Source organism: Lathyrus oleraceus, chromosome 7 (assembly GCF_024323335.1).
Source record: "Lathyrus oleraceus cultivar Zhongwan6 chromosome 7, CAAS_Psat_ZW6_1.0, whole genome shotgun sequence".
Taxonomy (NCBI): Eukaryota; Viridiplantae; Streptophyta; class Magnoliopsida; order Fabales; family Fabaceae; genus Lathyrus; species Lathyrus oleraceus.
In genome coordinates, this window is record NC_066585.1 from 135,767,249 (window position 1) to 135,795,003 (window position 27,755).

The 27,755-nt window shown below is 35.2% G+C and overlaps 2 protein-coding genes across 2 annotated transcripts; both read right to left on the bottom strand.

Moving 5' to 3' along the window:
- Nucleotides 1-1,205: 1,205 nt before the first annotated feature.
- LOC127101670 (uncharacterized) lies at nt 1,206-4,361 on the bottom strand. The gene is made up of 2 exons (XM_051039138.1): nt 3,161-4,361; nt 1,206-2,690 (listed from the first exon to the last, which is right to left on the bottom strand). Exons 1-2 carry the CDS (start codon nt 3,872-3,874, stop codon nt 1,416-1,418), a joined length of 1,989 nt encoding a protein of 662 aa, XP_050895095.1. The 5' UTR covers nt 3,875-4,361; the 3' UTR covers nt 1,206-1,415.
- A 7,947-nt stretch (nt 4,362-12,308) lies between these two features.
- Nucleotides 12,309-20,490, bottom strand: LOC127102449 (uncharacterized). Its single transcript, XM_051039820.1, has 6 exons — nt 20,392-20,490; nt 19,936-20,118; nt 14,842-15,351; nt 14,229-14,355; nt 13,286-13,864; nt 12,309-12,448 (listed from the first exon to the last, which is right to left on the bottom strand). The coding sequence occupies exons 1-6, from the start codon at nt 20,488-20,490 to the stop codon at nt 12,309-12,311; spliced, it is 1,638 nt and encodes a 545-aa protein (XP_050895777.1).
- Between the last annotated feature and the right edge of the window lie 7,265 nt (nt 20,491-27,755).

Consider the following 27,755-nt stretch of genomic DNA (forward strand, 5'->3'; position numbering starts at 1 on the left):
AATTATAAGAGAAGTTTCAGTTACAAACAACAAAACTAAGAATATCGCACAATTCACATCATTGGAGGAAATTTATCTAAGGGTAAGCTAATATAAGAGAACTAGCCATTCATTCTTTAGGGATTCATGGCTATTACAATAAAGAGAGAAAATTAAACATCCATGACTATGGATGATTCTCTAATGATGACTTTTATTTTTCCTTCCCCCTTCTCCGGAATATACCTTTTTTTTTATTAAAATACAGACCCTAAGAACTAAACAAGTTTTACATTATATATAAAAATAAGTTTGAAACAGTAAAAATTGTGTCGCTCTAAACCTTGATCGCATCACTATTTTGCAATTTGATGACTTGACAATTTTGTAAATGTAGTAATCACACCGTTCTATATTTTGCAATTTGATGACTTGACAGTTTTGTGTCTCGATACTTATTCTTTGTGTTCAATAGCACCACTATGGATATGGGAATACCACTATTGTGCTCTTTCATTTTCTCATCTTTTTCTTATATTTCTTGTGTGCTAGTCCCTCATTGCTTCATCATTGTAACTTCCACGTTAAGATACCATGGAATTTTTCAGATTAGGATGATTTTGACTTAGATTAGTCTTTTTCACGATTCTTCATAATTTTTATTAAAACTTACAAAAAGGATAAACAAATTAAAAATAAAAGTAGTTAAAACAAAAGAAATTACTATTGAAACATAGTATGGTGGGCTGTCATTTAAAATTTGAATTTAACTTATTATCATTAATATTATTTTGTATTTATGGAATTTGGATTCCATCCATGGCATTAGGAAAATAATGTATTTCCACGCAGTAAATAAATATGATCATTAATATGAGATCGAATAGTTTATCTTACACAATAAAAAAAAATAGTTTAAACAAATTTGATTATTAATTTGTTATCAAACTACTGAGATTGAAAACTGCCCAATGTACAACACCTAATTCAAATGCATATTTATGTATATGTGTTTTTTTACAAGGCTAAAGAGAAGAAAAAAGGAACTACAGGGAAGTTCATGCAACATCAGGTGCAAGAATGGTGGCTCAGTCGGGTTGGAAGACTAGAATGCACCATGAAGTCAATGTTAGAAAAAGCTATCACACAAGTTTTTGGTGCATTGTAAGGACAAGTTTCACAAGTCACAATATTTTATTTGAGTAAAAAAAATAACAAAGCTTAGGTTTATGGTACTGCACATTTTATTATATACTGAGTCTAGTCACTCATGCCCCCTTAGGTCCAATTTACATTTATAAAGTGCTTCTGAATAACCTTTAACTCTGTTGAAAGGTAACTAAAATCTGGCTAAAGGTTGTTACAACCAGATTGAAGTTCGGATTCACCCGAACTGGAGTTCACAAAATAGTAAGCTTATACATAGATAGTAACATTTATGCAACTAAACCGAAACGCTTAGAACTGTGCTTCGACATTGTACAACTGTTAGCATCTTCCAAACTCTGATCTTGTGCTCCAAAAGAAAAATATCTGTTCATCAATTTCTTGTTAAAGTTTCTCTCCTTATTATAGTTCAACTGTAGGGTACTCCCATCATCTATTTGTCGGCCGGAACAAGAAGACGGGCCCATTGTTTCGACGTGTTCTTGCTTATTGCTCGAAGAATGAGATAAATTAGACCCTTCTTTTTGTGGATTTACCTTGATTACACCTTGCGTTAGGCCTGTGGCGAAGTATTTTTTCGCAGACGGAGATGGAAATAAAGTCCTTATAGATAGTGTTCTTTTGTTGTTTGGAAGAGAACACTGTTTCGAGTATCTTTGCCTTAACGAGATTGGAAACTCTTTTGAATTGTTTTTCCTTGAACTTGGAGAACTATTAACAGAATCGTTGTCTTTGAATTCCTTGAACTTGAGAAGATTCTTCAAACGTTTCGCAACAGAATCGGCAGAACTAGTCTTGCTGTTAGACGGGGAAACTGCAGCTGACTCATAATAATCCTCTATTTCGATTGAGTATGCATTTGATTCTACACTTGCTTGATCGGTATTAGCGATATCAGATGAATTCTCGTTCTCAATGCATGTGTATAAGAATATTTTAGAATCTGATATTCTAAAGGATGTTCCAGGACTACCTTGAATACCATGACGAGTTTTCAAATGAGTCGCAATCGCGTTTCTTGTAATATAATCTTTACAATTAGAGATTCCTCCAGCTGAAATCAACCGTTTGATTAAAACTTCAGAAGATTTCGATCTTGGTCTTTGTTTCAAGTAATCCAAAGGGGTCATTCCATTCGCGTCGCGGATATTAAGATTGATCGATGCAACGGACATCATTGATTCCACTACATCAAATTGGACATCATGAATCACAGCTAAGTGAATCGCTGTTCTTCCAACATTGTTCTTGAAATTGATTATGTCTTCTATGTTCGCGATCTTTTCGGTTGATAATAACCGTTTCATGAGTTCGGTGTGTTTGTCTAGTCTGCAGAAATCAGTACTTGTGAAACCATACACTGCCATATGAAGAAAAGTGTCTCCATTTTGATTGGTTAACTTTGTTAATGAAGGAGATGCTTGAACTAGAATCTCTACCACAGGAAGGTAACCTCTGTAAGAAGCTACATGCAATGCTGTATTGCCTTGTGAATCAGTTGAGTCGATGATATCAGGTGATAATACAATTAGATTTCTTACCACCTGCATCATTAAGATAATAGAAAGTAAACCACAAAATATGTAAAACCAAAACCAACATTTCAGATCGAATCCGTGTTTGATATCAAGTCACTATGAAGCACGGACAACACGCACGACACTGACACACTGACACGTCAATAATTTTTAAAAAAATGAATGTCATCATAAGTGGCGGTGTCAGTGTCGGTGTCAATGTCTGGCACTGAACACACCATTTTTAGAGGTTTCAGTGCTACATAATATCAAGACATTGTCAAATATCAAACATGGATTGAGTGAATCATTCTTTTAGTCCCTAGGAGCATTCTTTTTGTTGAGTTTTCTTAGGCTAAATTTTAGTTGTGCTAGCATAATATTAATCTATGAAACACGGATACCAGAAAACACGACACTAACCCACACCGAAATACGTTTTTTCAGAGATGTCTATGTTACAGAGATATAATAAGCCATGTAAGTGAGTGTGTTACCTCAACCTGTCCTCTTCCAGCAGCTGAATGCAGGACAGTACATCCTTGAGCATCTCTATAAGCTAAAATCTGAAAAGCACTTCCTAAAATAAGCTCCTTCTTCAGTATTTCCCAATTTCCTCCTCTAGCAGCAGCATGAATAGCCCTATTCACTATCTCCCTCTTGAAAACTCCACCACCACCTTCATCCAATTCAACACCACCACAATCTTTTCCTAGAAGCGCAAAATCAAGAATCATGTTAAACACCTCAGAATTCTTACTCCTAGCAGCAGCATAAAACATATCAGTAACACCATACTCTCCTTCACCAAAAACCAACAAAGAATCTCTTCTCAACAATTCACGAACAAACTCCAAATCACCAGCAGAAGCAGCAGTGTACAAAAGCCAACCACCATATCCACTACCAACCAGAGAATTCTCTCCTCTTGCTGTTTTCTCACACTCAACCATAAGCTTCCTTGCAACATAAGACCTGCACTTGGCAACATCTTCAAACTGAGATTCATCATCCCACACAGTCTCGAGTCGGCGAATTCGACGAAGAGAAGTGAGTTTAATGAGAAGATTTGTATCAAGATGAAGAAGCTCAAGGACTAAATCATAGAGACCATTTGCAGCTGCTAAATCAATAGGTGTTGCATACCACCATTGATCTCCTGTGCTCTCCCAACGAAGAGGAAAGGAAGAAGAAGAAAAAGAAGGTGCCATAAAGTTTAACAACACTTTCTTGCAACAATATGTTGAAGAAACAAAGTGGCTTTTTAGAGTGAAAGCTATTCAATTAACAAAAGAATAATATATGCTTTATGTTTATTCTTCTCTTGGATATGAAAAAGTTAAAATTATTGAAAAAGTTAAAATTATTGAAAAAGTAATAATAACATAAATTTCATTTTTTTATAAAAATGACTGAAAACTCATACACACAAACTCGATAGTCAGTACCCCGATGCGGATGATGTTTAACTTAGTAATATCGACTTTGTCTGATTGAACGGGTAGGTTGAAGTTAGTGGCAAAAACAAATTGCAGGCTGAATGGTGCTATTGTTAGATGACAAATTGAAGGAAAAGGATTTGTAGGGAGAGAAATTATTCTTATCTAAAGTGGAGAAAAGGTTAAAAGAGAAAGGATTGAGATATGAGAATCTCTAGTTCTGTGAGCTTAATGGACATACAAGATTTTTAATTACATGATTTTTTGTTGTAACGTGTGCTACATTCTTGTTCCACACAATACACATAATTAATTAGTTTTTATATTCTATATTTAGATACGTGTTTAATAGTAGTTTGTATTATTGAATTATTAATAAAACAAATCCATGGACCCCACTGTGTTGTTTTCATTCACTTGAGGAAACTTCAAAGATTGTGTCGTTTGTGGCATGGCTTAAAGCATGAGTTGCCGAACAAAGTACAAGGATTTATAGGACATCAATGTTTTGGTGTGGCTAGTTTTAGGGGCAGATTATCTTCCGTTCATAATTAATTAGCATGATTTGTGTAGGGAGAATTATCTCTTTATTGTTTGATAGATGAACCATTTCAGCCATAAATTTATGTGGTGTTCACTATTTACACCAAAAATAGAGTTCATTATATTATTCGAAGTGGTATCTGTTCATTATATTATTTCAGCCATAAATTTTTGTGGTGTTTACTATTTACACCAAAAATAGAGATTTGAATACAATAAACATGACGGGAAGCACATTTCAATTTGTTATTGAAATTGTTATGTTTTGTGGATATATGGTCTTAGAGTGTTATAAGGTTTATTGATTCTATTGTGATGGATGAAAAGAGAACACCACATAAATTTATGGCTGAAAAATATTCAAAACCAGAGTATGCATACATAATATCAAACATAGATAAAAAAATTCATAAATGACTAACTCTCACTAAACTAAAGATTCCTCAAACCATAAAACACTCATGTGAGCAGTGTGTTCATGAAAGAACTTTTGTAAGAGGATCTGCTATCATGGAGTTCGTCCTTAAGTGCTCTATGAAAATTCTTCCACTTTGTACCATTTCCTTAACAACTAGGAACTTGATGTTAATATATTTTGACTTAGTCTAGCTCCTATTAGTGTTGGAATATAGGACGACTGGTTTTTTTCCAAAGTATAACTTAAGTGGTCTTTCAGTTCCTTCCACAATTCGCAGCCTAGTGACAGGGTTCCTCAACCAAATCTCATGGTTAGGTGCCTCAAAACATGATATAAATTATGATGTCATGGTGGATGAAGTAGTAGAGTTTGCTTGGTATTGCGCCAAGAAATTGCACCACTAGCCAACATGTAATATAACTTGACGTGGATCTTTTATTATCTGAGCATCCAACAAAATTAGAATTGGAATATCCAATGATCTCCAACCGGTCTTACCTCTTATATGTAAGCATATAATCTTTTGTTCTCCTTAAACACCTCATAATCCTTTTGGATTTTTTCAATGATTCATTCCTGGATTTCTCAAATATATGTCTAATATCCCAACTATGAATACAATATCTGGACGCGTACAGACTTGGTCATACATCAGACTCCCTACAGTTGACGCATAAGAAATCTTTTGAATCTATTGAATTTCTAAGTTTCCTTTTGGGGCACTGACTAAGACTAAATTTGTCTCCCTTAGCAACTAGAGTATCATTTGGTTTACATTCCTGCATGTCAAACATTTTAAGTACCCTTTCGATAAAGCTCATTTGTGATCATCCTAGAATACTTCGAGATCAGTCTAGGTGTATCTAAATTCCTAATACAAATGAGGTGTCACCAAGATCTTTCATTTTGAATTTTCTTTATAGAATATTTTTGGTTTTGTGCATCATGCATATATCATTTGTGGCAAGCAGTATGCCATCAACATACAAGACCATAAAAATGTACTTGCTCCCACTGAATTTGTGATGCACATAATCTTCAACAACATTCACCTCAAAATCAAATAAGAGAATTACTTCATGAAACTTGTGATACCACTTACGAGATGTCTGCTTTAGTCCATAAATGGATTATGTCAATTTGCAAACCATATTGCTTGAGTCTCCTGACACAAAGTTTTATGATTGCACTATATAGATTATTTCATCTATGTTGCCATTGAGAAATGTCGTCTTAACATCCATTTGATAGAGTTCTAAATCATAATGTGCAATAAGAGGCATGATTGTGCTAAAAGAGTATTTTGATGAAACCAGAGAAAAGGTCTCTTTCAAAGTCAATCCCTTCCTTTTGAGTATAACCTTTAACCACAAGATGAGCCTTTTACCTCTCTACATTACCATAAGAATCCCACTTGGTCTTGAAAATCCATTTGCAGCCAATGGGTTTCACACCTTCCAGTAACGGAACAAATTCTTAAACCTTATTGTCTTGCATGGGCTTATATTTTTCCTTCATTGCTTCAATCCACTTTTCCGAGTTGGAATCTTGCATGGCTTGGCAGAAGTTGATTGGTTCATCTTCCATCATACCCTTATTTTCCTCATGTTCTTGGAGGAAGACTATGTAATCATCTGAAATAACATTTCGGCTTTCTCTAGTGGATCTCCGCAAATGTATTGGTTCTTGTAACACTTGTTCTTAAGGATCTTTAGTTTGTTCTTCGTGAATTACAAAATCATCTTGAGTGGGAGGAAATTCAACAATTTTTTGTGGAGGTTATGTACTTTCTTGATCCAAAGCAACTATATGAATCGGTTCTTGAATTGCTATCGATTCTTCCTCCCATATTCAATATCCTTGAAGAATGTGGTTGTTCCCGTGTCAAAATTTTAACTTGATTTGGGATCGTAAAATTCGTAGCCCCTAGATCTTTCAGAATAACCAATAAAGTAGTTGTTCACTATTCGGGAGTCTAGTTTCTTTTCATTTTGCCTATAAGGCCTTGCCTTAAGTAGACATCCCCATGCGTGAAAATGTTTCAAACTAGGTTTTTGCCTAGTCCTAAGCTCATAAGATGTTTTGGAAGTTGCCTTGGTTGGCATTCATTTAGAATGTAAGTTGTAGTCTTTAGTGTCTCTCCCCATAGTGACTCTAGCAAGATAGAATGACAAATCAAACTTCTTACCATGTCCTTAAGAATTTGGTTTCGTCTTTCATCTACACCATTCATGCAAGGTGACCCTGTCATGGTTATTGTGGGACGATTCCACATTCCTCTAGGTATTTGGCAAAAGGCCATGGATGTTGTTCACCCGAACCATCATATATGTCGTAATATTCACTATCACGATCATATTTTACACTCTTAATGATTCGTACACATCCATGAATCGGACTTTTTATCTATAAGAAATATGTATGGATATCTAGAATAATCATCTATGAATGATATAAAATATTGTTGACCATTCCAAGAAGGTGCGGGAAATGGTCCGCAAATTTCTATATGTATCAATTCTAAGACATTTGTAGTTCTATATGCACTAAATTTCTTTGTTTTGGTTTGTTTACCTTTAGCACATTCAACAAAACCTTCAAAGTTTATGAAATCAACAGAATCCAAAACTCCATCTGACACTAGTCGCTCAACTTTATTTCTAAAGATGCAACTTAGGCGTTTGTGCCATAATGCTCTTGAATTATTATTATTAATTTTATGCTTAGTACCAAGTGATTCCACATTTAAGGATTCGCCATAGATAGCTACTATATCCAGCAAATATATATTAGCATGGCCCATAAGTGAATCAGTTCCAATAATATCTGAAATAATATCTGAATTGAAGGACAACTTAAATTTATTATTTTCAAATAACATAAATAACCTTATTTGTCCAAATAAGAAACCAATATTAAATTTTGCCTACATGATGGTACCACAAAAGTGTCTCTCAAATCCAAATAAAATCCATTACACAATGATAATCTAAAATGTCATATAGCTTTCACCTCCATCGACTTTTCATCTCTAACATAGATGTGTCTTTCAAAATTATTTGGCTTCTAGTAATTTAGGCAACCTGGCATTGAAACACTAATGTCAGTAGTTACACCAGAGTCTAAACATCAAATGTTTCTAGGTACTGAAGCTAAAAAAACCTTAGAACATACCAAAGTATGAAATGTACCTTTCATTGCACGCCAAGCGTGATATTTATGACATTTCTTCTTCATATGTCCAGACATTTCACAACAACAAAAAAATAGTTATGAACTTGTTTTTGTTTCTTTTATGTTGGAACATTTGCAATTTCATTCTTGGGCTCATTAGTTTTCTTTCTTTTGCCCTTGTCTTTAGAGGTACCAACAAAATGAGCACCTTTTGTTTTATCTTCCTTCAACCTTTCCTCTTCTTTCACCCACAATGAAATGAGCTCATTAAGAGATCATTTCTACTTTTGACAGTTATAAGATATCTTAAACTGGACGAAGTGTGAAGGAAGAGAAAGTAATACTAAATGAAGGAGTAAGTCTTCTGATAGCTCAATCTTTAGCGCCTTAAGTTTTGAAACAATGTTTGACATGCCCATAAAGTATTCCCTTATATTTACTGCCTTGAAACTTCATGGAAATCAATTTCTGAAGAAGAGTACTTGTATCCGCCTTATCACTTTTTGAAAAGCACTTTTCAATCTCAACAAGGAAATCTCTGGCATTTGCTATATCTTCCAAGATAGTATCCCTAAAGACCTTGGGAATATCGCGCTTAATGATCATGAGACTCGTGTGATTGGAGCGATATCACTTCTCATAATCTTTCCTTTGTTTAGAGGTATTAGATTCCATAGGAGAATATGGTTGCTCCATCCTTAATGCAATGTCAAGATCCATTCAGTCAAGAACAATTTCCATTTTCTCCTTCAACTCCTTAAAATTTCCCCATTAAGGACCAGAACCGAATTTAGATTAGCTGATATCGAAGCAATTGTAGCTGAAAGTAAAATAAAATAAACACTATAAATATACTCACATAAAAATAAAAAATGAATCATCAATAATTTCAAATAATGGCATAACACATCCAAAGATATCTAATGCACCATCAATATCGAGTCTTTGGACATTAATACTAATTGCTAGTGGTACTCTTGTTGTAATGGTCAAACATTGATAATAAAACATATAAAATAATAAACCCCTCTTTGGATTGATCTATCATTCACATGTGAAACCTTAAAATTATCATATGTTTGCCATCAAGGTATGTGTAAAATTTGGCCAAACATCAATTGTCATTTGGGTCAATTGATACTCGCATGGATAAACACACACATAAAAGAAAAACATTTAATATTTATTATAAGTAATCTCCATAAAGAGGTTACTTTGGTGACTTTTCATTTTAATTGAATCATTGAAACTGTTAAACTATTGTATAAAATACAAACCGTAGCCAAAACTCGAACAAAATTGTACCAAAGTTAATGGGTGAAAAAACTAAGGGGAACGACCATGCAAACCAGTATCACATGTCCGTGTTCCAAACCGCGTCTGCTTTGTTATTCAAAGCACAATAACAAAACAAAATAAAAGTACAATTTTGAATTTCACAAACAATCAAAAGGCCGAAAAAGAAAATTTTCCAAAAAACAACATTGAAACAATCCAGATGACGGTTTGGGCGTCACATGCCATGACGATCGTCGCCCTTTAAGGATCGGCAGGGCATGTCCGTTCTCCAACGATGACGATTGTCATTTGGAAAAGGGTACCCATCAGCCATCGGTCATCGACAGAGATGGGGTACCCATCAACCATCATTGACGGTCATCAGCAGGCTTTAGAGCGTGACGGTCGTCATCCGCTCCCAGATCGTGATTTTTGCATAAAACAACGATAGATCTGAAAAAATTCAAAAATGCTAGTTTTTATTCAGCATCCAACACGAATTTCATGAAGACATTATCAAAAAATACCAAAAACATGATTTACAGCATATAAACATTATTTTTTACACAAATTGGAAGATCAAAGTAAATCCCAATTTTATATTTCAAAAATCCCAAAGTCAAATTAAATCAGACATGCGAGGCTCTGATACCATTATTGTGTATGTTCATCATATTAAATATCCTTACCCGTATAGAAACCGAATACAATATGAGAATGATATCGAACGTTGATCCGCTGTCGCGCGCGGGTCAAAACGAGTGTTTTTCAAAAACGTAGTACGGCGACAATTTTAACTCGGATATCGTTCTCACAAGGATTCTTGATTATTATTATCCAAACGTAAATCGAATTAAGGGGGGTTGTTTGGTTTGGTGTTCGATTAAGAAAAAGTGCTTATTAAAAGCAATTCTTGAAATAAGCTATTATGAAATAAGTGATTATGAAATAATTCAATCTACCGATTCAATTCCTACTATCGTCGATTAATATAATTTTAATATCCTAAGCGGATTGTCTATTCCTATTTGGATACAAACTCAATGACAAGCGCGGTGAAGTTTGTGAGATGTATGATCCTATTGTCCGAATTAAGCAAACGGGATAAGTTTTCATGGATTAAGCAAACATGATTGGTCAGACACAAAAACGAATTAAGCAAACGTGACGTGCCTATGTTAGGATCATACAATCAACCAAATTGAATCAATATATTTCATGCAATCGAATTAAGCATACAAGAACATAAAATATCATTGAAAGGAATTAAACTAAAATTAACATTATAATAATCTCAAGTTTTGGAACCTGAATTACGGCAGATCGAATCAGAGGGATTAGTTCTTCATGGAATTCGTACAAGCTTTCAAATTTTCATGAATAGTGATGCCGTGTACTGTTTTCGGCTGCTTATGTTATAGGAAAAGTAGAATAAACCTAATTTGGTCAAAACATAACCCAGACCCAAACTAAATAACCCAACACAAAATATAAATTTAGTGTTGAAGGCTTCAACGAATTTTTCAACCATGCTACAGTCCGAATTAGCTTTTAACTTCTTCATGAAAGTCGTAGCTCTTTCTCTTAGCTTTCCAACGACTGGTAGCACGCCTGGATCCGATACTCCTATCTCCAGTTATGAATTTATTCGTACAGACTGCTAATGTTGGAAATAAACTGCGAAAAACAAATAAGTGTAAAAATAAGATAAATTATAAAAACACATTAAAAGGGAAAATAACCAAACTAAAACATGGAAATGCATAAGTATAAATATAGAAGAATGTGCATCAAAATGCACTGATCAAATTCCCCCACACTTGAACTTTTACACTCCGAGCAACATTTAAAATAAAACAAAGAAAACACAAACACATCATTAGTTACTCATCCTAGGCTACAAGTCTTCTTCGGTTAAGTTTGCATCGATAGGTACTAATCTTGCACACTAAGGATATCATAGGAACACTAATCCACAATTTTGCAGTCATAAACCTCCTGAATACACAAATCAACTCGAATCATATTATTATGTTAAAGCCTAACTTACTCATCCTTCTTTTTGCTCTTTTTCATTCAGGCGCAATCACATTAAGTCTGTTATCTCCACACACCCATAGTAAGGCGACCGGTTAGTGACTCTGATCCTTTTTGCACGGAATTTTAGTACTTACGTGGCATAACCCTTTGCTTACTCAGTTGTAGTTGCGGGGGATCGGACCGTAATCCGCCCTACCAAGTTCAGCACCAGAAACCGCTGAACCAACTGACAACAAGTCTTATTTTCAATTTTTTTTAAGGTTCTACATTCGTTGGGTTAAGTGACCGGGTGAGGGTCACCAAACTTAGAAGGTGCATTCCCTTTTCTTTCTCTTTTTTTTCTTTTCCGAAACACTCACTTATATTCATCGGCTTCCCTACGTAGAGTGTGTGTGAGATGGTGCTGACTGCTGAAATAAACTACTCAAGAGCTGTCAGAGAATGAGAATTTAAGGCTAAAACATAATAAGAATCCGAATCAATTTCCATATGCAGGAGACTTACGGTGTTAAGACGATACCGATCTTGTGAATTTTTCCCAAGTCTCCGCAAACTAATCTCAAATTAGTCAGTTTATAGCCTAAAACTTTCAAGAAGATGCATTTTTTTATTTTTTTATGACTGAAAACAAACAAAACACTAACAAAAACAAGGAAAACAAACGATTTCCCTCCCCCACACTTAAAATAAGCATTGCCCTTAATGAAAAGACATTACTAATAAAGTAGAGAGAAGGAAAGAAAGACTCCCTGATCAAGTTGCAGGGTAGTTAGGTGCTTCCAAAGAAAGCTCCTCTATGCTGACATCTTCAGTCATTGAACTTTCATGGAATAGCTTCAAGCGTTGTCCATTGACTTTGAAAGTCTTGTTAGTACCTGCACTTTTTATTTCTACTGCACCATAAGGGAAAACATTAGTAATAACAAAAGGGCCAATCCATTTGGATCGAAGTTTCCCAGCCATAAGCTTAAGGTGGGAGTTAAACAGTAAAACCTGTTGGCCCACAGAAAATTCCTTCCTAGAAATCATTTTATCATGGAAGTGCTTAGTTTTCTCTTTATAAATCCTAGAGCTTTCATAAGCCTCTAGTCTAAGCTCTTTCAGCTGTTGTAATTGGAGTTTTCTTTCAATACATGCTTGTTGCATCTCCAAATTACAACTTTTCACCGCCCAATAAGCACAGTGTTCTATCTCAACAGGAAGATGACATGCCTTACCAAAAACAAGTCGATAAGGAGACATCCCAATGGGTGTCTTGAAAGCTGTTCTTTGGGCCCAAAGTGCGTCTTCTAGACAACGGCTCCAGTCCTTCCTGTTTGGCTGCACCATTTTCTCTAAAACCTGTTTGATCTCCCTGTTTGAGATCTCAGCTTGCCCATTAGTTTGTGGGTGATATGCAGTAGAGACTCTATGCACAACTCCATACTTTCGGAGCAAGGCTTCCATGGTGCGGTTACAGAAATGGGTGCCTTGGTCACTTATGATAGCTCGTGGTATTCCAAACCTGCAAAAGATATTAGACCTGACAAAATCTGCAACAACTCTAGAATCATTAGTCCTAGTGGGGATAGCTTCCACCCACTTTGAAACATAATCAATAGCAAGCAAAATGTAAAGGAAACCAAATGATACAGGAAAGGGACCCATGAAGTCGATTCCCCATACATCAAATACCTCACAGAAAAGCATAGGCTACTGAGGCATTTCACTCTTGTGAGTGATGTTTGTACCTGCTATCTGACACTCTTTACAAGTGCGGTAAGTCTCATAAGCATCCTTAAAAACAGTTGGCCAATAGAAACCTGAATCAAGGACTTTTCTTGCAGTCCTTTGCGGACCAAAGTGTCCGCCGACTTGAGATGCATGAGAAAATTTCAAAATGGATTCAATCTCATAGTCGAGGACACATCTCCTAATTATCTGGTTACTACCAAACTTCCAAAGATGTGGATCATCCCAAACATAATATTTGGCATCACTCTTGAGTTTGTGAATCTGTGATCTAGATGCACCTGTAGGAAAAACACCAGCAACAAGAAAATTTACAATGTCAGCAAACCAAGGTGTAATCCCATGCAAAAGAAAAAGTTGCTCTTCAGGAAAGTCATCCTGAATAGGAAAAGGATTTGCATCTCTCTCTATCCTGCTCAAGTGGTCACCCACTAAGTTCTCAGCTCCACTTTTGTCTTTAATCTCTACATTAAATTCTTGGAGCAACAACATCCACCGAATCAATCTCGGTTTTGCACCCGGCTTCTTCAACAAGTACTTTAGTGCTGCATGGTCAGTAAAAACAACAACCTTGGAACCTAGCAAATATGATCTGAATTTATCAAGAGCAAAAACAATAGCTAGTAGTTCTTTTTCAGTGGTAGTGTAATTTGACTGCGCAGAATCTAAAGTTCTAGAAGCATAGTAAACAACATGGGCAGCCCTGTCAACCCTTTGTGCAATGACAACCCCCAACAGACTAATTAGACGCATCACACATAATCTCAAAAGGGAGGGTCCAGTCCGGTGGCTGGATTATGGGAACGAAGGTCAATGCTTTCTTCAAGAAGTCAAACGCTTGTTTGCATTTGTCATCAAAGTTGAAAGTGACATCATTCTTCAACAAGTTTGACACCGGAAGAGCTATCTTGCTGAAATCCTTGATGAAACACCTATAAAAACCTGCATGACCAAGAAAAGAACGAATCTTGTGAACGCAAGAAGGGTAAGGCAGTGTAGAAATCACATCTATTTTAGCAGGGTCAACAGAAATTCCTTTTTCTGAAATTATGTGACCCAATACAATTCCCTGATCAACCATAAAGTGGCATTTTTCATAATTTAAAACGAGATCAGTTTCGATGCATCTTTCTAAAATCAAGCTTAAACTGCTCAAGCATGCATCAAAAGAGGAACCATAGACAGTGAAATCGTCCATAAAGACTTCCATACAATTTTCAAAGAAATCAGAAAAAATGCTAATCATGCATCGCTGGAAAGTGCCAGGAGCATTGCAAAGACCAAAAGGCATCCTCCTGTAAGCAAAAGTACTGAAGGGACAAGTAAAAGTGGTCTTCTCTTGATCTTCCGGTGCAATATGAATCTGAAAGTAACCTGAAAAACCATCAAGAAAACAATAATGTGATTTACCAGCAAGTCGTTCAAGCATTTGGTCAATGAACGGTAAAGGAAAGTGATCCTTTCTCGTAGCCTGGTTCAATCTTCTGTAATCAATACAAACTCTCCAGTTGTTCTGAACTCTAGTGGGAACAAGTTCATTCTTTTCATTTTTTACCACTGTGAGTCCTGATTTCTTAGGTACAACCTGCATTGGGCTTACCCATTTACTGTCAAAGATAGGATAAATGACACCTTCTTGCAAGAGTTTAGTTACCTCCTTCTTCACAACATCAAGAATCAAAGGATTAAGCCTCCTTTGGGGTTGCCTTACTGTTTTCGCTCCGTTCTCAAGTAATATCCTATGCATGCACATCGACGGACTAATACCTGGGAGGTTGGCTAATGTCCACCTGATTGCCTTCTTGTGCTTCTTTAAAACTTGCAAAAGCTTGTCTTCCTGATCAAAATCAAGGTTAGAAGAAATAATAACAATTAGTTTTTCATTAGTCTCCAAATAAGCGTATTTCAGGTTTTCAGGGAGCTGTTTCAGCTCTAAAGACGGGGGGTGCTCGATGGATAGAATGTTTGGGGCAGCCGGGATGTCAAGAGCATCAACTGCAAAAACAGCTTCATCGGCAACAACTTCACCTGTAGGAAATGTATCAGGCTGCAAGGCAGCATCAATCTCAGCACACACAACACAAAGGTTAGTGTCAGTACAATCAACACATGAGTAAATATCATCGAAACCAGATAAAGATGGAAAATCAAGTGAAAATAAACCAGAACAAGTGTCCTCTGTCGCATCTCGAAAAATACGATTCCTCGCGATGGTCGCGGAAATATTTATGTTCGAACAGAGTCGCCACCGAACTTTATTTATCCCAATGAAGGAATAGGAAAATATCGATAAAACCTTTTAAAAAATGGAATAATGGTCGTCGCAACCATATTCGGGTTCGGGAGTCGATTACGCAAGGGGAAGGTATTAGCACCCCTCACGTCCGTTGTACTCAACGGAAATCTTTTAGTCTAATTTGCTATTTAAATGTTAGTTAAATGTTATTTGCTTTCTTCGAGTAATTATAGTTGATAATAGAGATGGATGAAGACCTTAGAAGGGGAAAGGGGAGGTTTTTTATTAGTGTGTTCGCCAAGATCTCGCAATCTCGTGCCTACGTATCCTTATGGTGCAATAAGGAAATCAGAGCATTCGTAGTTCGGGCAACTACAATTTTGTTGGTGTATTTTAATGAACGACTGTGTAGATCGCGTCCTAAAGGCTAAACGTTGGCTTGTCTACTCTCGGCGGAGGCTTAAGCGTTGGTTTATTGTGCGTATTAGAAAGGATTAACAGTGTTCTTTCGAAAAGAGTTTTAAGTTGTTGGTCGTACGGGGCAAGGAATTAAGTTTAATATGTTCGGTATTTTGAAGAAGAACGACGAAAGATTGAGCAATATGGTGCACACCAATCATCCAATCCTTTCGAGAAATAACAAGGCGAACGCCTTCTATTCCTTTTTCGTTCGAATTATTTTGAAAGTTTGTTTGTGGATGTTGAACGTGCATGGTAGTGAGGCGTACGCCTCCTACTTGCTTATTCAAAGAATAATGAGGCGAGCGCCCCCTATTCCCTTATCCAAGTTTATTTAGAATATATTAATCAGAAGTCGATGATTTGTGCAATATGGCGAGCGCCAATTATTCAAATAATCGAGAGATGGTGAGGCGAACGCCTCCCATCTTTTATCATCCGAAGTTTAATTTATAAAAGGTATGTTTTTAGATGTTGTATTTGATTTGCAAAAATAGTTTGAATTTTGAATTGGTAGGTTTTGAAAAATCGATGATTTGAGCAATGTGGCGTACGCCAATTATTCAAATAATCAAGGAATGGCGAGGCGAACGCCTCCCATTCTCAATTGAAGTTTAAGTTAAAGTTTATTTTTTGAATTTGTGTTTGATCTAAGAGGTGATTTGAATTTATATGATTGCGGTTTTAATTGGATGACGAAAACTCGAGCAATGTGGCGTACGCCAATTATTCGAATAATCGAAAGATAGTGAGGCGAACGCCTCCCATCCTCTTTTCCATCCAAAGTTTTCATTTATAAAAAAAAATATTTTGAAGTATTATAGTAATTTAAGGAGAGAACTTGACTTTTTAAGTTTTTTAGGGTTTTGATTGAATGACGAAAATTCGAGCAATATGGCGAACGCCAATTATTCGAACAATCGAGAGATAGTGAAGCGGATGCTTACTATTCTCTTTTTCATCCAAGAATTAATTATAACAAATAAAAATTCTTAGAAGTATATTGATTTGAGAAATTATTTGAATTTTCATCAATACGGATTTAATCGAAAAAAAATCGTTTGTCCAAGATTAGCTAATTGATTAAATAAAACACAATTAGTTAATTAGTCAAATTAATCAAAAGTCAACCAACATAATTAGTCATTGAAAATAGATTTAGATTAATTAATTACCATAATTGAAATTTAATTAATAAACTCGTTAACTAGCGAAAACCTAGTTAGCTCTAAAAAAAATTTCAATCGACAAAGAGGTTACCGCCACCTCTTCACCATGCCATGCGTATGATAATGGATACTATTTGTGCACGTTAATGCATAATGGGAACCTTGGGCTGAATAGAAACTAAACAAATGAGATCCACCAAGTCATAATATAATAATAAATATTAAAAACATTAAAAGAGAAAAAGTTATGGTATCGAAAACATGCACTCTGCCAAATCCAAAGTCACGCGTTATTACGCATAGACTTAAATGATTCAAAATTATTATTTATTATTAAAAACAATAAAAGAAAATGGATACAGACTTATTCAACCACACAATTTTCAATTTAATGACACTATCATCTTATTGATACATATTAATAATTAATTTTAAAGAAAGAGAAAATGAACAGACTGAGTAATACGTTAAAGTAAAACACAATATGGCCAAAAGAAATGTTCTTTTCTTTCTCTCTCTCACTCAATATCGATCTTCCTCTCTCTCAAACTCCATTGAAGAGCTTCAAAGTTCTAAACATTAAATCTCATATCAGCAAATATAACAAATAATAATCCCTCCCTTGTTTCGTCAATACCGGTTCTCGATTTCAAGCAACAAAGCAAAGAGAACGTCATACCCAAACCGATAAGCAATGTTAAACCCGGAGAAAACACAAACCCCACAACAAAATTCGCAAGTCATAGTGAAGCTACTTCCAGATCTACAATAGTCTTATTCAATTTCAAGCAATCATGCATAAAAAAAACAATCAACAAGTTAAACAAGCAAACAACCAAGATTCGGAATTTTATCACCTTAAAACAGTGGACCAAAGGGGCAAAGGAATCCGCTGGAGCTTTCGCGACCCCAACGAGACACCGACGACGGTGTTTTACCTCAAGTAAGTGTCTTCGTGGATCTGAGTGCAAGCTTTCTCTTCCGTTCTTTGCTTAGCTTTCGGTGCCTTCTCTTTCTTACTTTGGTGTTTACTGGTTCTGTTAGGGTTCTAGCTCTGGTTACTCAAATTTCTATGATAAAACTCTGAGCACCCCTTTTATGTTTCTGAGCTTTTGGGTACAGGTTAAGGTGGGATTTCGGCAGGGTAACGGTATATTTCTTCTCTGTTAAACGCTTTGGGTTGGGGTTTATAGCTCAACCTTGCTCAAACCTTGATGATGAGTTTGAGAGGTTATCATAAAAATGAGCTTTAGGGTTGTTTTTGCTTCTATTTCTGCAGAGTAACAGTGCTGGAGAAGGGTTTTGTTATGAAATATTGCTATGTTATTCTTGATGTGTGTTCTGGGTTTTTTTAGAAAAAATCTCTTGCTGTGCATATATTGTGTCCTCGTTAACCTCTCATTTGTTGTTATTATGAAGACAGGATTAAGCCTTAAAACACTCATGTTTCTTTTTGATTTTCTCATCCCAGATTATGTGGGATTTGATCTGTTCTTGTTTAAGCCATTGTTGCAATGCCTTTTCAGATGTTCCAATTAATCCTCTGGATAAAGCTTCAAACTGAGTGATTTATTTTGTTGTTTTGCAGTTTCTTAAGTGCTTCTAAAAAGTGTTTTTTAAATAAGTTGTTTCTTCTCTTTGCATGTTATAGCTCTGAGGTGGCTTTGATGGAATGGGAAGAAAAAATAGGCTGTAAGACAGTACACTTGGAGGCGCGCTAGTCTTGGCCATTAGAATTAGGGACCTTTTTTTTGCAGCAGATTCCACTTAGTTAAAATGTAACTATTTAGTTTAGTTTTTTTTTAAGAACAAAATGTGTATTTGGACTTATGTAACTTATTGAATAAAAAGTCTAATGACCATTAATAATTATGTATTCAACCTTTTAAACTTTTCAAAATTTAATTTAATATTTATTTATGCTAATCAATTTCCACTTTTAAAAACAACATATTTCTAACTTAAGTATAATGACTTAATTTTAAAAACAACATATTTCTAACTTAAGTACAAAGAAACTAAGTATAGTGGTATAATTTAAAAACAACACAATTCTATTTTAAATACAAAAATCTAAATATGGGACTTTTAATTTAAAAACAACACAATTCTATTTTAAATACAAAAATCTAAATATGGGACCTCTTAATTTAAAAAAAAAACACAATTCTATTTTAAATACAAAAATCTAAATATGGAACTTTTAATTTAAAAAACAACACACATTCTAATCTAAACACAAAAATCTAAATATGGGACTTTTGAAACAAAGAAATCTCATGGATTAAACCAAAATGGTCGGACAAAATTGGGGTATGACATCCTCAACCAGCTCAGATATCAATTCCATATGAAAAATGGAATGCTCTTCCAAGGGGTGTTTCATGGCATCGAAAATGTTAAATTTTGCGACAATGTCACCAAATTCCATGGACATGGTTCCATCGTCAACATCAATTTTTGTCTTCGCCATTTTCATGAACGGTCTGCCTAAAATGATGGGAGCTCTGCTTGTCTTAGTCTCTCCTTCCATGTCCAGAATGTAAAAATCTGCAGGAAAAATTAAATCGTTAACTTGGACAAGGACATCTTCCACTACGCTAGTCGGGCGTGCATTGCTCTTGTTCGCCAATTGGACGATCAAACTTGTATGTTGCAAAGGACCAAGATTAAGGTTATTATAAATAGAAGTAGGCATAACATTAATGCCCGCTCCCAAATCAAGCATGCAATTCTCGAATTTACTATCCCCGGTGGTACAAGGGACAGTAAAAGTTCCCGGAACCTTCTGCTTTTGTGGCAAGAGCTGAGTGATGGTTGAAACATTTTTCTCGCCTGTAACTTTTTCAGATGAATGCTTGGGCTGAATAAAAGCAGAAATATTTTTTCCCAAGTTAACTCTCTCACTTCCTTTAATCCTCCTCTTATTTGTACACAAATCCTTCAGAAAATTTGCATACTTAGGAACCTGTTTAATTACATCAAGAAGCGGAATATTTACCGTAACTTTTCTAAAAACATCCAATATCTCTCTTTCCTTGTTTCCCTCCTCAATTCTTTTATTTTTCAGAACTCTATGTGGGAAGGGGACTGGTGGCACATACTCCTTTTCTTTAATTTTTTCAGATGAAACAGGTTCAGATGGAGTAGGTTCAGGTTCAGATGTTACCTCAATAATTTTTTTATTTTTTTCAGGGGCTGTTTCTGTAACCTTTCCAGATCTCAATGAAATCGCACTCACATTAGCATTAGAATCCCTTGGACTGACAACTGTTTGGGCTGGAAGCTGGTTCGACCCTTGGGCTTGCATGTTATCTATTTGAGTAGCAAGTTGTCCCATTTGCGTGTTCAAGGTCTGAATGCTAGAATCGGTCCTTTGTTGGAATTGGATATTGTTGGTGGCCATTTGTTTGACCAGATCTTCTAAGGATGGCCCGGAAGGTGCATGAGCAGCCACTTAAGGTGAGTTCTGTTATGGGTTTCCATATCGAAGGTTGGGATGGTTCCTCCAATTGGGATGGTATTTGTTGGTGGACAGGTCAGGAGTATTATTGTACCTGTTTTAATTGTAAAGGTTGGCGGCATAAGCTTGAGGCAGCTCAGTAATGGACTCGTCTCTCAGAATAGGACAAGTATCGATCGGGTGCTCATGAGAAGTACAAATACCACACACTATTGTTGTTTGAGGTTTTGCTACTGCCAGCTGTTTGACTAAGGCAGTGAGCTCGTCAATTCTGGTCTCTAAAACTTTGTTGGAACAAACCTGAATTTGATTCACGCCTTTGCTTTGCACAGAATTGTCTCTAGTAGTGAACTGTTGGGAATTAAGGGACATATTTTCGATAAGGGCTTTGGCAGCAGCTGAAGTCTTATCAACAAGTGCTCCACCACTAGCAGCATCAAGAATGTTCCTATCCATCGGTCTCAAACTCTCATAAAAGTACTGGATGAGTAGTTGCTCGGTGATCTGGTGCTGAGGGCAGCTGGATACCAAGTGTCTGAAACTCTCCCAATACTCAGTCAATGACTCATTACTCTGTCTAATACCACAAATCTCCTTTCTTATCGAGGCAGCTCTGGAGGCAGGAAAATATCTCTCTAAGAACACTTTTTTCAGGGCGTTCCAGCTTGTAATTGAATTTGGCTCGAGATAATATATTCAATCCTTTGCTGCACCCTGTAATGAAAAAGGAAAAGCTCTAAGTTTGATGTGATCTTCAGTAATCCCTTCAGGCTTCAATGGTGTAGAACACACCACCTGGAATTCTTTCAAATATTTGTGCGGATCCTCACCTGCAAGACCACTAAACTTGGGCAACAAGTGTATTAAACCCGATTTTAATTCAAAAGGAACAGCAACAACATCATATTCAATACACAAGCCATTATAATTCACATCATGTGCAGCTAATTGCCTTAAGGTTCTATTGTCAGCCATTTCAAAAACAAGTTCAAAATCAGAAGCAAACAAGTTATGCAAATAGTCGGACTCAGAATCAGACTCAATTGTGGGTGATGAACTAGCCTGGACTACTCTACATTGTGTGTGCAAAGTTCTCTCTACTTGAGGATCAAAAGCAACAAGTTCAGAACAGCGAGACCTAGTAGCCAGGAGTAACGCACAGCAATGCAGCAACTATATTCAAAATGCCGACATTGTCCCTAAAAGTCAAAAACAATTGAAATACGAAAAAAAATGATTAAAATAAAATACAAAAAATACAAAAACACGAAAATTAATCTAATAACGTCAATTAAGAATTTTGAGAATTTTTTTCAGATTTTTTTGAAACTACCAAAACAGAAAATAAATCATAAAAAATAGAAAAATAGGGAATTTCGATTTTTTTAGGGTGGCGTCCATTATTTAGTCTCTAAATAGAGGCTTTTAATCCTTGATTTTTTCCTAATAAATCGACAAATAATCGGAATAATCTGAGACGATTTTCTTAAAAACAGAATTTTTTTCCTAAACCGCAAAAACACTAGAACACAAGAAAGTTAGGGCAAAAAAAATGTTAAAACACATGACTATAATAATAGTTAGACTATAATAATGGTTAAAATCTACAAGAATCTCCGGCAACGACGCTAATTTGATCCGTTGTCGCGCGCGGGTCAAAACGAGTGTTTTTCAAAAACGTAGTACGGCGACAATTTTAACTCGGATATCGTTCTCACAAGGATTCTTGATTATTATTATCCAAAGGTAAATCGAATTCAGGGGGGGTTGTTTGGTTTGGTGTTCGATTAAGAAAAGTGATTATTAAAAGCAATTCTTAAAATAAGCTGTTATGAAATAAGTGATTATGAAATAATTCAATCTACCGATTCAGTTCCTACTATCATCGATTAATATAATTTTAATATCCTAAGCGGATTGTCTATTCCTATTTGGATACAAACTCAATGACAAGCGCGGTGAAGTTTGTGAGATGTATGATCCTATTGTCTGAATTAAGCAAACGGGATAAGTTTTCATGGATTAAGCAAACATGATTGATCAGACACAAAAACGAATTAAGCAAACGTGATGTGCCTATGTTAGGATCATACAATCAACCAAATTGAATCAATATATTTCATGCAATAGAATTAAGCATACAAGAATACAAAATATTATTGAAAGGAATTAAACTAAAATTAACATTATAATAATCTCAAGTTTTGGAACTTGAATTACGGCAGATCGAATCAGAGGGATTAGTTCTCCATGGAATTCGTACAAGCTTTCAAATTTTCATGAATAGTGATGCCATGTACTGTTTTCGACTGCTTAGGTTATAGGAAAAGTAGAATAAACCTAATTTGGTCAAAACATAACTCGGGCTCAAACTAAATAACCCAACACAAAATATAAATCTAGTTTTGAAGGCTTCAACAGATTTTTCAACCATTCTACGATCCGAATTAGCTTCTGACTTCTTCATGAAAGTCGTAGCTCTTTCTCTTAGATTTCCAACGACTGGTAGCACGCCTCGATCCGATACTCCTAGCTCCAGTTATGAATTTATTTATGCAGACTGCTAATGCTGGAAATAAACTGTGGAAAACAAATAAGTGTAAAAATAAGATAAATTATAAAAACACATTAAAAGGGAAAAATAACCAAACTAAAACATGGAAATGCATAAGTATAAATATATAAGAATGTGCATCAAAATGCACTGATCAAATGCATACTTGAATTCGCCATTGGAATCGTTGAAGGTTTGCGAGTATGTGGTCTTCTGATTTGTAGAGTGCCTTAGGGCCTCTTGATTATATTATGATGGTGATGAAGAGAGAATACTTGATAAATTCTATTGTCGTTTTCTAAGAATAGGTACCATAACCAATATAAATAACTTCCTTAGGGTTACTACTCAATTTTCAATATTCTAATTTGGTCCTTCATCAAATTAGAATATTAACTTATGGTATCTACACAATAACCTTTCATTACATATATGCCCTTAGCCATAGACTCAATATCAATTAGACCACTTTAGTTTTAGGTAATTAAACAATGGCCCTAAAACATGTAATATCATATTTGTGACCCAAAATTCTAACAATGATATGTAGGTAGAGGCCACCCTTACAAGTTGCATTTGCATTTAGTGCCACGAAAAGTAGAAGGGCTATGAAAGTTTAACTTATGGTGATCGAGAGAAAATTTGTATGCAATTGTATACTCAGACAGACAACTTTGGGTAATTTATGTGCAATATCATAATAGTTCAAATAAATCTAAAGTATCACACCAGTACGGACGATGTTTCTGTAACTAAATTTTATTTAGAAGTGTTTAGTACTTGTTTTATTGAGTTATTGTATAATTGTAAAGAATCCAAGGATGCCACAATTTTAGAAATCACAGTCATATATTTGATCAATTTGGACGCATATTTAGAGCCAAGATCCATTGGCGATGATGATGATGACAATGAAGCACTTCACTTAAAGTCATAGAGGAAGGTTCAATGTTTGAAGCCAAATGAAGGCTTCATCAAGTTCCCTATAAGGAACGATTCTTTGAATTTCATCAAAGTAGGGAGTGGCTTACTCGAGGAGATAAAGAATCGGCTCATGAGGTGTTTACAGGATAACACCAATCTATCTTCCTAGTTCGTAGAAGAGATGGATAAGATGTATCCTGGAGTAGCATGTCACTCCATGGCTATATGGAAAAACACCAAGTAGGTAGCCCAACATTACCAGAAGCAGTCACTTGAGAAACATTAATCAACCAAGAAAGTAGTGGGAGATCTTTTGAGAGTCGGATTCTTGACCATGAGAGGTATACCACATGGATGGTTGTCAAACATTATGCTTATCAAGAAGTCAAAAATCAAAGGGAATATGTGTATTGATTAATCCGACCTCAATAGGTGTACTCCAAAGACGCTTACTTTTTTTCCCAACATCGATAAATTGGTAGATAACTCGTGTAACTTCAAACTCTTCTCTCTTATGGATGCATACTCAGGGTACAATCAAATACCCGTGGATCTTAAAGATTGATCAATAACGGCCTTCATAACCAATAAAGGTGTTTTTTTCTTCAAAGTGGTGCCATTTTGGCTTAAAAACGCTGAAGCAACGTATTAGTGGATGATGAATAGAGTTTTCAAAAGCCAAATCAAATACATGTTAGAAGTGTACTTGGACGGCATAATGGTAAAAAAAATTTAAGGAATAAGCCCATAATGACCATCTAGAGTCCATGTTTAAATGGGAAGAAATTTATGTTTAGAGTTAGAACATAGAAATTTTTAGGATACCACCATAAAAACAAAGGGATCGAGGTCAACTATAATAAGTGAAACACCATTATATACATGGTACCACCCACCCTCCTAAAAAAATAAGGAATGCAACTACTAAACGAGATGTTGATATTCTTTTTTAGGCTCATCTCTAAGTTGGTCCGCCTTCTAGTGTCATTTTATAAATTGATGTGGAAAAAGTAACTTTTGAGTGGGCCCATGAGTGCAAGGATGCATTCACCAAACTAGGCCTAAGGTCGGGGAAACTCTATTTGTTTATCTATCTATATTGGTAAAATCCATTGGGACAATCCACGTGCATGAAGACAAAAAATCTCAGGGATTAGACTATTTTGTTGGAAATGCAATGTAGTGACCTGAAATAAGATACACAAAGTTAGAAAATATTGTGTGAGCCCTTATAAGAATGAAACACAATCTATGATAATACTTTATAGCACACAAAATCATGAATAATATTGACCATCTGATCAGGCATGTATTATTAGGCTAGGTCTTGCTGGAAGAATGAAAAATGGGTTGTGGAGTTGTCTTAGATTCACCACCTACAAGCCTTGGAAAGATCCCAAAGCCTAACCTCTAACATATTTCATAGTGGAGACTACGTTAGAAACACCATATGTGTTGTCCAAATGGATGTTATTCGCGGACTGGTCATCCAACATCAAAGGAACTAGGGCATGTAGTATGTTGGAAAGCGGCAATGGGCTTACCATCAAGATAGATGTGGGGATCAAATTCTCATCATCCAACAATCGGAAGAATATGAGGCATGTGTTGGTCTGTCTTTGAATGGATCTATAAATTAAATGTGAGGACATAGTTCTCAACTTTGATTCCCATATAGTAACTGATGACACTTTGTCATCATGTAACTTATATAAGCATTTGCATGTGTTTATGATCGTTTTATGGTGATCTTGGTCAAGTTTAACCAAAAAATAGAAAATAAATGAAGGAGTGGAGGAATTAGGAAGGAAAAAGAAAAGCAACCAAAATATGAATAAAAGACGCAATTAGCCCTTGGAAAACTCGCTACCACATCGTGGCGCGATTTGAGCCTTATAGTTGCACGATAAAAATGCATTGCAGTGTGATGTCTGCCTTTTTCTCCCATGCAGTTTTTGTTATTTATAGGGGAAAGAGAAGATAAAAAGGGGTGGACTGTTTGGAATACGAATTTATTACAATAAGGTTTGAAGCTCTGGAATGAAGTTTTTTATCACCGGAAGTCAATTTCTAACCAGAGATTCATGTATTGCCTCTTTATTTCTTCAACTATGATTACTATTTATAGGAGTGGCTAATTTTCTATTGATTAGATATTGCTAGATGTACCTGTATGAATCCATTGGTTCATATTTTTTAGTTATATACTATTTGCACTTTTACTTAATTCGGCTATTTATTCAGTTAATTTTGCGTTCATTATTTTATATATGTTGATGAACTCGTATAATGAACTTAGAAATCATAGTGATTATTAACCTTGACTTTATGAATATGATATAAATTATCTGTTCAACTTAGTAATTAATAAGAGATAAGAAATTATAAGTTGTAATTTAAGGGTTAACGAACCGAATATTGCATGTTTTAACCAGTCAATTGACCTAAGAGATAATGGAACATAACGTAGAATATTGAGTTATACACCAAGATATTGGGTATAAAGGCTATGTTGAACCATCGTAATAATTGTGGAATCAACATAGGGAAATTAGACACCAACATCAATAGGGACACACGGGGGGATTCGAAGCAAATCCTAATCGTCGTTATTCTTATTTAACTTCTAACAAGCTTTTATTTATGAAATTTTTATTTCAAACTCGTCATTTGAAAACCCCCAATTTATTTTCAATAGCACATGAATCACTTTGTTAAAATAGCATAATTCGTGCGGATACGATCTTATAAATGTTATTACTTTTATACATTTGGTACACTTGCTAAATTGTCATCAAGTTTTTAGCGTCGTTGTCGGATGATAGGTCACAAGTATACGGTTATATCAATGTAGTATAAAAATTTATAGTATCCATAGAGACCAAATGTCAAATACCGTTATCTATTGCTTCTATGTGTATCTAAGGTTATGCGAAAAACTTGTTTTTTGTGCAAAAAAAAGTGAATAATGAATTTAATATGATAATAAAATAAAGAGGCTAAAACAATGATTTTCATCCACCTACGTCACTCATACAAATTACAACACTTATCAAAATGAGAATTCTTTTCTTGTAGAAAATACTAAAATTAGAGGTAACACCCACATTCGTCGATACGTTATCAAACTTTAAACTCGCAACTGCCTACTTTTGCAGCGCAAACTTGCGAGTTTAAATGCTCCTTTTTAAAATAAAACAATCTCTTAATTAATTTAAATATTGCTTCCACAGTCTAGAAATTAAAAATCTAAATTTCTAAGTCAAATACAGTTTTCGCTCTTTCTGCGTGTAAACGGTATTTCGGCACTTCTAAGTCAAAACATAAATTTCAGAAAAATATTTTCATTCTCGTTACAATTAAATAATTATGTAATTCGTATGAGTTTTACCGGTATGACAGTCATCATGTTTCGTACTCAAAAGAAATTACACATGCATCGTAAACATATAATGAATTAATAATTAAAACAATGAAAGATTAAACATAGAAATAAAGTGAATAACTTCTAGAATTAAATATGCTTCAAAATATATACCTTAATCCAAGAGGTGCAGCGGTAAAGAATGAAATAGTAGCAGGAAAACACTTGAAAAGTTGAAACTTGCATAAAACTAAAATGCTGAATTTTAACGTAAAATCTAGTGCAAATAAAGCTTCGTCC

Excerpts from the sequence above, each read along its gene's own strand:
- LOC127101670 (XM_051039138.1), bottom strand. The coding sequence starts at position 3,874 with ATGGCACCTTCTTTTTCTTCTTCTTCCTTTCCTCTTCGTTGGGAGAGC. Across the intron at positions 2,691-3,160 it reads CTGGAAGAGGACAGGTTGAG|GTGGTAAGAAATCTAATTGT; the intron begins GTAACACACTCA and ends TTAATGATGCAG.
- LOC127102449 (XM_051039820.1), bottom strand. The coding sequence starts at position 20,490 with ATGGGACAACTTGCTACTCAAATAGATAACATGCAAGCCCAAGGGTCG. Across the intron at positions 14,356-14,841 it reads AGAAATCAGGACTCACAGTG|GGAATTGTATTGGGTCACAT; the intron begins GTAAAAAATGAA and ends ATGGTTGATCAG. Across the intron at positions 13,865-14,228 it reads TTCTTTTCTTGGTCATGCAG|GTTCCAAGGTTGTTGTTTTT; the intron begins GTTTTTATAGGT and ends CATATTTGCTAG.